This window comes from Megascapheus bottae, chromosome 16 (genome assembly GCF_031878675.1).
Source record: "Megascapheus bottae isolate mThoBot1 chromosome 16, mThoBot2.hap1, whole genome shotgun sequence".
NCBI classification, from domain to species: Eukaryota; Metazoa; Chordata; class Mammalia; order Rodentia; family Geomyidae; genus Megascapheus; species Megascapheus bottae.
In genome coordinates this window covers 31,867,684-31,877,141 of record NC_143524.1, presented here as the reverse complement: position 1 = coordinate 31,877,141, position 9,458 = coordinate 31,867,684, and the positions used below count along the sequence as shown (strand labels likewise).

The 9,458-nt window shown below is 42.0% G+C and overlaps 1 protein-coding gene across 2 annotated transcripts; it reads right to left on the bottom strand.

The window, feature by feature from the left end:
• Positions 1-3,058: 3,058 nt before the first annotated feature.
• LOC150053105 (serum amyloid A-3 protein-like) lies at positions 3,059-8,937 on the bottom strand. Of its 2 annotated transcripts, none has more exons than XM_090348034.1 (4): positions 8,831-8,937; positions 7,891-7,985; positions 3,652-3,790; positions 3,059-3,311 (listed from the first exon to the last, which is right to left on the bottom strand). In XM_090348034.1, exons 2-4 carry the CDS (start codon positions 7,979-7,981, stop codon positions 3,173-3,175), a joined length of 369 nt encoding a protein of 122 aa, XP_090204160.1. In that variant the 5' UTR covers positions 7,982-7,985; positions 8,831-8,937; the 3' UTR covers positions 3,059-3,172. The 2 variants fall into 2 exon arrangements, with proteins under 2 accessions (XP_090204160.1, XP_090204161.1); XM_090348035.1 differs by having other exon boundaries at positions 7,891-7,982; positions 8,831-8,930.
• Between the last annotated feature and the right edge of the window lie 521 nt (positions 8,938-9,458).

Sequence of the window (9,458 nt, the reverse complement as noted above, 5' to 3'; positions counted from 1 at the left end):
TTGGAGGAGCAAGAGGGAGCAAGCAGAATTGCATCTTTGCACTGAAGTAAATCCTGAAACCATCAGCACAGCCGCACTTGCCTTCTGACCCCTACTTTCCTCCACATCTGACCACTGTTGCCATTTTTTTTTTTTTTTTGGCCAGTCCTGGGCTGGAACTCAGGGTCTGAGCACTGTCCTTGGGCTTTCTCATGGCTAGCGCTCTACCACTTGAGCCACAGCAGCACCTCTGTCCTCTTCTGTGTGTGTGGTATCCAGAAACCGAACCCAGGGCCCCAAGCATGCTAGGCAAGCGCTCTACCACTAGGCCACACTCCCAGTCCCCACTGTTGCCATTCTTAAAGACCTCTGTCTAATCTGGTATGGTGGTGCGTTTCTGAAATCCCAGCTGTGCTGGAAGCATAGCTAGGAAAGTAACAATCTGTGGCTGGCTTGAGCTATGAGCACTGAGATCAGTGCAAAAGCAAAAGAACTGGGGGTTGTCAACAGTGATAGAGGCTGGCTTAGAAAACAGGAGGCCCTGAATGTGTGGATAGAAAACTGAGAATTCAAGACAAAATCATCAATAACAATGTCAATATTCCAACTTCATATATTTTTTAAAAAGTCTCTAATTAGTTCAGTGTCACTCTCAGACCCAATGATTGCCTTTTTTTTTTTTTTTTTTTGCCAGTCCTGGGCTTAAGCTCAGGGCCTGAGCACTGTCCTTGGATTTTTCTCAAGGCTAGAGCTCTACCACTTGAGTCTCAGCACCACTTCTGGCTTTTTCTAAGTATGTGGTACCAAGGAATCGAACCCGGGTCTTCGTGCATGCTAGGCAAGCACTCTACCACTAGACCAAACTCCTGGCCCCAATGATTGCCCTTTAAATACCTCACAACATCCTCTGTACTTTAATAAAAAAAAAAGTTTGTAGACTTCCGTATGAAATTTCAAAATTACTAATAGATTGTCCTAACAGGAATGAAGGATATATAAAATTAATTTCAAATAAAAAAATTAGCAGAGCTATGTTGGGAGCCGAGTACAGGGTCAGGCTGGCCCATGCATCTGCATCACTGAGTAAGATAACCACACAAAGAAATGAGCGGTCATGTATGAATGCCACGCCTAACTTTGAGCTATATCGTCGGTATTGTGAATCACTTTCTGCTGAGACTTGATTAGCATTGGGTACGAATGTGTTATTGCTTTATCACTTTCTGCTGAGACCTATAGTGAGAGTAAACATGTGGACCTCCCCAGTCCTGCCCACCTTTGTGCTGATAGGCTCCTGCACCCTATATTAGCTGAATGGACTTCCTCAATAAATGAGCTCCTGCCTTGACAGGTCTCCCTGACACATCTGCTCATCCTCCAGCATGGGAGGGCAGGGTGTGGGCATTCAGGTGGCCCTCTCCTTTCCTGTCCTCATCTCTCTATCCTTCTTGCAGGTCCGGAGGGACTGAGGACTAAAAACCCCAACAGAGCTAGGTGCTGATGGCCCAAGCCAGCACGGACAGGAAAGTCTATGAGACTCTTTTCTCCAATTAACCACAAGAAATCCAGAAGTGGACATGTGGCTCAGTGTTAGAGCACCGACCTTGTCCAAAAGAGCTCAAGAACAGCACCCTACAAACAACAACAAGAAAAATGGACAGTAGGGCCGGGAGTTTGGCCTAGTGGTAGAGTGCTTGCCTAGCATGCACAAAGACCCAGGTTTGATTCCTTGGTACCACATATTAGAAAAAGCCAGACGTGGTGCCGACGCTCAAGTGGTAGAGTTCTAGCCTTGAGAAAAATCCAAGGACAGTCCTCAGGCCCTGAGCTCAAGCCCAATATTGGCAAAAAAAAAAAAAAAGGACAGTAATTACCCTTATTTACTTGAGACACATTTACTCAAGACTCATGAGAATATCTAAATCTGTGGATAATACCAAGCCATTTGTGTGTGTGTGTGTGTGTGTGTGTGTGTGTGTATCCTTTCTACACATTGATACATTTAATAAAGTTTAATTTATAAGTTGGATATAGTAACTAACTGATAACAATAGTTATTAATAACATAGAGCATTATAAGTCTTCTGTCATTAGTTATATGAATATGGTGCATCCTAATCCTCCTTTTCCTCCTCCTCCTCCTCCTCCTACTGTTCCTTCTACTCCTGGTCCTCCCTCTTTTTCTTCTTCCTCTTCTTCTTCTTCCTCTTCATCTTTGTCTTCGTCTTCGTATTCTTCTTTGTTGTTAACCCTGCAGCTTGAACTCAGGGCATGGACATTCTTCCTGAACTTCTTTTGCTCAAGGCTAGCATTCTGGCTTTTTCTGTTTATGTGGGACTAAGGAACTGAGCCCAGAGCTTCATGCATGCTAGGAAAGCACTCCACCACTAAGCCACATTCTCAGCCCACCCACATCTTTCAAAATGTCTTTCTGTACTGTACTTATACCTTTTTTTCATGATAAAATTATATAATGCATTTCCTGTGAGATTACATGAAGCATGACATGGCCATTGTGTTACACTATTGACCCACTACATAAGGGTTACTGGAACATTAACACCGCTATCCTGAGATAGTGGATATGAAAACAATGAAGTATAATGAGTGACTAAGTTGGAATGGCATCTGCAGTGTGGGTACTCTGGATAAAGGAATGAATCACAGTGACAGAACCTAAGGATGAAAAAGGCGATGGCCCTGTATTTCTCCTGAGCAAGCATAGGTGAAAACCTCCTGAGCCTAAGTGCTTAAGTTTATGTGATACTACATAAAAAGAGGTTAAAAGTTTAGGAGGCATAACTAACACTCTCCAAACTATATTTCAGATAGCTGCCACAATACACTGTCACACTGTGCCTCAGCTGTACTGAGGACTAACCCTGAAGTCTCAGAAAATGTCTCAGGGCTGTGTCAGGGGCCCATTCTCCTATGATAGCACTTGAAACACATACCTAATGCCCAGGAAATGAACCCTTTATCTTCTGTCTGTCAATATTGATAACTTACTCTGGTCTACATATTGCCTACCTCCAATATCCAAGACTATCATAAGTTCAATCCAAACTATAATGACAAATTGGATTCCACAAGTATTTATTGAGCCAAGACAGAGAGAGAACTGAGTTCAACAATGAGCCCCGCAGGCAGGGGTTCACAGCTGGATTTCCTAAGAAGCCAGTGAGCATTCTGATCAGTATTTGCTAGGCAGGCCAGAAGGTCTGAAGTGATTGGGGTCCTTGCCACTCCGGCCCCACTCATTGGCAAATTGGTCTTGCCTCCAGTCCTCAGCTCCACGGCCTGTGAGTCTCTGAAGACCCTCTCTGGCATCACTGCAATCAGAGCAGATAGGAAGGAGATTAATCATGAGCATGATAAACAACAACCTGACTCTGGCAAATCTCTTTCCAAGGGATATCTGTTAGAGGAGTCCAGGAAGGCCAAAGAAAAAGGGGTTGAGATGCTGGCCCAGGATAGTCACCCTGGCCTGGACAAACAGCACTGAGGCTGCACATGAGAAGTGGGTAGGGAGGGATGACTCATGGCTCCCAGACATTTCAACTCCAGGGAGACTGGACTTCAGTCTCAACAGGAAACCTCTATGTAGACAAGAGACTCTCCCCTTCTACCATCCAAGGCAGTCAAGCTTTGCTCACCCAGCACCAGCCTTACCTGATCACTTTAGCAGCCCAGGCACCCCCAGGTCCTCTTTGGGCTGCGTCATAGTTCCCCCGAGCATGGAAGTATTTATCTGCCCCTATCCAGTTGGCTTCCTTCATGTCAGAGTAAGCTCGCCACATGTCTCTAGTCCCTGCAAAGGAAAGTGAATGATGAAGATGATCATGGCTTGACCAAACAGAGGAAATAGAAAATTGCCTCCAATTCCCAAGATGTCAGTCTTTGAAAAGGCCCTTATATTGACTCAAAATGAATATTCGTTACCTTTTACAACTCTGGTTAATGCACTGGATATAATGCCTGCACAGGGCCAGGAGTTTGGCCTAGTGGTAGAGTGCCTGCCTAGCATGCACGAAGACCCGGGTTCAATTTCTTGGTACCACATACATAGAAAAAAGCCAGAAGTGGTGCTGAGGTTCAAGGGGTAGAGCTCTAGCCTTGAGAAAGTCCAAGGACAGTGCTCAGGCCCTGAGCTCAAGCCCAGGACTGGCAAAAAAACAAAACAAAAAAAAACAAAAACAAAAAAAAAACAAAATAATGTCTGTACAATTACACCTGGAACAAGTTTCATTCTATCTGATTTTATTCATACTTGTGCTGCTATTTTGTGGACTGTGTGTGGTACCTATAAAGAAGGGGTCTTTGAAAATGTGTCATTGTACAATAAAGCATTCTATTTAGAAAGGTTCAAGAAATCTCTGGCCAAAGGCTAAGAACATGGAATTTCTGAGGGATGCTGTAGCCAATGAAAAATAATGAGGAGTCAAATATAGTCAATGAAGAATTTCATCCCAGTGGGTAGAATGAAAACAGTTTTGCCCTGAGTGTGTCTGAGTACTCAGGATATACATGAACCTGTTCAACTGACAGAACCTCTCTGATGTAAATAAACTGGGTAGTCTGATGTAGGAAATTGGACAAGTGGGGACAGGGGTTTGGCCTAGTGGTAGAGTGTTTGCCTGGCAGGCATGAAGACCCAGGTTTGATTCCTCAGTATCACATACATAGAAAAGCCAGAAGTGATGCTATGGCTCAAGTGGTAAAGCTCTAGCCTTGAGAAAGCCCAATACAGTGCTCAGGCCCTGAGTTCAAGCCTTCTTTGGGCTTGAAAGAAATAAGAGGAAAAAAGGAAGTGGTGTTGTGGCTCAAATGGTAGAGTGCTAGCCTTGAGCTGAAGAGTTCTGGAACAGCACCCAGGCCCAGAGTTCAAGTCTTATGACCAACAAAGAGAGACACAGAAAGAGAGAGAGAGAGAGAGAGAGAGAGAGAGAGAGAGAGAGAGAGAGAGAGAGAGAGAGAGAGAGAGAGAGAGGAAGGTGGGGGAGGGAGGGAGAGAGGGAGGGAGGGAGGGGGAGAGAAAAGAAATATGGATAACTGACTACTAAATTCAAAACTTTAATTTTATCCTCAATGAAATGGGAATGTCTCAGGGGTTTTGTAGAAAACTCGAGAAAGGCAAATATAATTTGTCTCATAGTCTAGACTATGGTGGCAGGTGCTCAGAGTATCTTCATATCTCTGGTCTTTGGGAAAGGTAGAGGAAAAATGGAGAAAAGAGGATTAAACTAAAATCAGTGTGACTTATAGACAGATGGAATCAAATCACATGCAAATTAAATGGGAAATATATTTTAAATTAAAAGGGACTGATTCTAACATAGGGTAATAATCACGGTTTATAAGACAGATAACCTGTCTTCATTATAAGGAATTATTGTTTCTGTTATTTATTCAGATAGATAGCTTTTACTGGAAGTTATGACAGTTTTTCCCTACTTACTTTCTCTGAGTTATTGATTTAGATGGACCATTGGCAGTCCAAATTTCCTTAATATATGTTTCCAAAATACCTGGTACATTTGATTATAAAAGATATGAACAGAAAAATCAAAAGTAATGATTCTCAACCTTTACTGTACATGAAAACCACATGGTTTTCTTACTAAGGCTGGATTTCACAATGACTTTAGATGAGGAGGGAGGTAACAGAATATAAACACAGGCTTCAGAATTTTACAAAGCATTCCTAACCTTAGAAACATTATACAAGACTCTATAGGAAGCTTTTGAAAAATATTTACTTGTGGAATAAATGATATTTGAGACTTCATTTGTGTGAGAATTTAGAAAGGATCAACAGCAAAACCTTAAAATATTAATTCAGAGACCATTCCAGAAAAAGACCACTGGAAATTTTTTTTTTTTTTTTGTCGGTTGTGGTACTTGAATTCTTGGCTCCGACATTGTCCCTGAGCTCCTCAGCTAAAGGCAATCACCCTACTCCCTGAGCCAGAGCATTCTGTTTCTGGTGATTAATTGGAGATAAGAGACTTACAGACTTTATTTAGTGCTCAGACTGGTTTTGCTCCTTGAACCTCAGATCTTAGCCTCCTAAGTAACTAGAATTACAGGCAGGAGACACCATGCACAGTTGACTCTGGAATTGTTTTAATTCTGCAGTTTAGTCCCAAGGATGTGGTCTAAGTGGTAGATGGTTGATCTAGAAAATAGGCCTTGAGGTCTGAGTTCAAAAGCCTATGCTTCTAATAAATGAATGAATGAATGAATGAATAAACAAATAAATGCAACTTGTAACTTAGCTCTTGCAATATGATTAGGAGGCTGTTCATTTCCTAGCTGTGTCTCAGCCTCTATAGAACTGTCGGCAAGATAGGTAACTTAATTCTGTCTCACTGTGGACAGCAGCACGAGAGTTACCTTCCAAACCATACCATTATTTCCCATTTCTGGATTTTAAAAAATGACATCATGTTTGACTTTAATGTACTGTGTGAAGTTACTGCATTTTTTTCTTTCATTTTTCTGCCTTTGGTTTATCCCCTTTGTCACTGTATTTGATTTTGGTTCCCTTATATATACATTTATCTGAATTGGGGTGGGAAGGGGAACAGCAAAAAGGCAAGACAGGCACCGGGAGTTTGGCCTAGTGGTAGAGTGCTTGTCTTGCATGCACGAAGACCCAGGTTCAATTCCTCGGTACCACATACATAGAAAAAAAGCTGGAAGTGGTGCTGAGGCTCAAGTGGTAGAGCTCTAGCCTTGAGAAAGTCCAAGGACAGTGCTGAGGCCCTGAGCTCAAGCCCAGGACTGGCAAAAAAAAAAAAAAAAAGGGCAAGACAAAGGACAAAAGATAAACCAATGCAGCAGACACTATGTTGGAAATGAACTATACAACTTCGAGGGAAGAAGAGCCAGGGTGAGGGAAAGTGGGAGAAAGAATGAGGGAGGGGTAACAAGGTTCAACAAGAAATGTTCTCATCACCTTACATATGCAATCCTAACTCCTCTGTACAGTGCCTTAACAATAAGATTAAATTTTAAGAAGGAAGAGTAATACAGAGTAAATTTGATCAAAGAACACTATATGCATGTTATAAATAGCACACTAAAATCTTTGTATACTTTATAGTAATCAAAAAGTTTAAAGACAAAGAAATGGAAATAAAAAAGCCCTAAATACTTAAAAGGAGAGCGAGAGAGATCTTCATAAAGTTCATACTCTTGGTTTAGAAATAGCACAGGAAAATCTGAGCAACAAGTCTGCCTGGATTCAACCATGCTCTTGTTCCATGCTCTCTGTTAAATAGCTTTGTAAAGGCATTAAAAACTCACTAGTACATTCCCACAATGCTCTCAGAACAGAGCCTAAAATATTGTTTAAAGTTCAGTTGTCCTTGGTTGTTATTCCTGGGGTTGGGGTGTGGCACAGGTTTGGCTCAGTCTCCCTGCCAACAGTCCACACATTTGAGGCATCAGCTTTACTGCTAGCAAACAGAAATGAGCTGTCCCTGGATTCCCACTAGAGGGAAATAGAAATCCCTCAATCTCCTGCACTTATCACAGACAAGTTCTGTCCCAAACTTACATGGCCTCAGGCCTCAAAGAAAAGTTGTAAAGCTGGCAAAAAAAAAAAAAAACACCACACACAGACAAGTACTGGTCAAAAGATAAAGCTCCAGACCAAGTTTGGCCTTGTGGTAGAGTGCTTGCCTAGCATACACCAAAGCCCCGGGTTCGATTCCGTGGCACCACATACATAGAAAAAAGCCTGAAGTGGTGCTGTAGCTCAAGGGTATCTAGCCTTGAGAAAAGTCCAAGGACAGTGCTCAGGCCCTGAGTTCAAGCCCCACAACTGGCAAAAAATAAAAAATGATAAGTCTCCTGCATTCATATGGATTCTTAGGACCTGTAAGCAACCTGTGTTTTCCTTACCTTGACCAGCTTCCTTAATGAATGAGAAAAGTCCACCACTGGCAACTCCCAGGAAAAGGAAACAGAGAAGGATGCCAAAGGACAGCTTCATCCTGCTGGAGCATTAAGGAAACACAACATAAACATGGTTTATCTTTTGTTTGGGAGTTTTGTTTTCTCTAATATTGACCTGTCCTTGTAGGTCAATCAGTTTGACATAGAAACATACTCACATATATCCATAAACTGATGATGGATAGATTTCAGACTCTTTAGTTCGCTAATTGTAATTAGAATCTCAGTAAGTGTGAGATTGGAGCCAACTATTAATATAAGCTATTTTGCATTTCCTTTTTTCTCATTTTTCCTTTCTCTTTTTCCCCTAGTACTAAGGCTTGAACTCCAAGGCCTTATGTACTTGTTTGGGTTTTTTTATGGTGTGCTTCTATTTGAACCATGCGTCTAGCCCAGAAGTTTTGCTGCAATATTTGGAGATGGAGTCTCATAGACTTTTCTACCTGGGCTGGCTATGAACCTCCATCCTCAAGATCACAGCCTCCTCAGATCTCTGATCTCTATCCTCCTCTCAGCCTAAGCCCAATTGTAAAATTATAGGCCTGAGCCACTGGTGTCTGGTTACTTTGCATTTCTATCATCTCTTATCAATCCAGAAACTAAATTGCATGGGAAATTTCCAAGGAATCATCTGAAGATTTTGTAAGCAATCCATGTCTCTGCAATGTGAAGTAAGCTAAATGCTCAATAAATATGTGCAGAGTGGCAGCCCTATCCATCACAGAATTTATACAAAAGCACACTCTATTGTAAAAAGTATTCAGTTGTAGAGAACACTGATCAGAAGAGTAGATTCAGGAAGGATGCGGAGTGAGCTGGGATACAGCACAAGAATACTGGTGGAGAGAGAAAATTTCCCCAAGGAACAAAAGTTCTAGCACCTCACCTGAGGTTGTTTGCTCCTGCTGAGGCTCCAGGTGAATCACAGATGCTTGTGCTGCTTGCTGGGGAGACAGGGTTGGGGCTTTATATACTGATGCTTTGCAAACAAAGCACACCTTTTGTGCTTTTGGAACAATCCCTCTTGAATAGCATCTAGAACATCAGGAGTTTTTGCTTCATACAGATCTAATTTTCCCAGATTGTGTAATTTTATAACTTCCTGGACTGTCACAAATGAGGGCATTCTGCCTGTTTCCAGTCTCACCACTGACTGGAAATAATTAGCATGCAATAATGCACACACAAAAAGCCATTGACCATTTTCTGCAAACAGTAATCAATATTGGAAAACAAGAGTTGATTGTGGGTTGGGCACTGGTGTTTCCTGCCTGCAGTCCTAGATACTCAGTAGACTGAGATGTGAGGATTCTAGTTCAAAGCTAGCAAAGGACAGAAAAATCTGTAAGACTCTTATCTCCAAGTAACCATCACAAAATCAGAAGTGGTACGGTGGCTTCATGTGCTAGAGTGCTAGCCTTAAACAAAAGAGCTCAGACAGCATCCAGGCCCTACAACAAAAGAATGAATTAATTGTGTAAAGAATATCATTTTCAGGATCGGAAGTGCAGCCT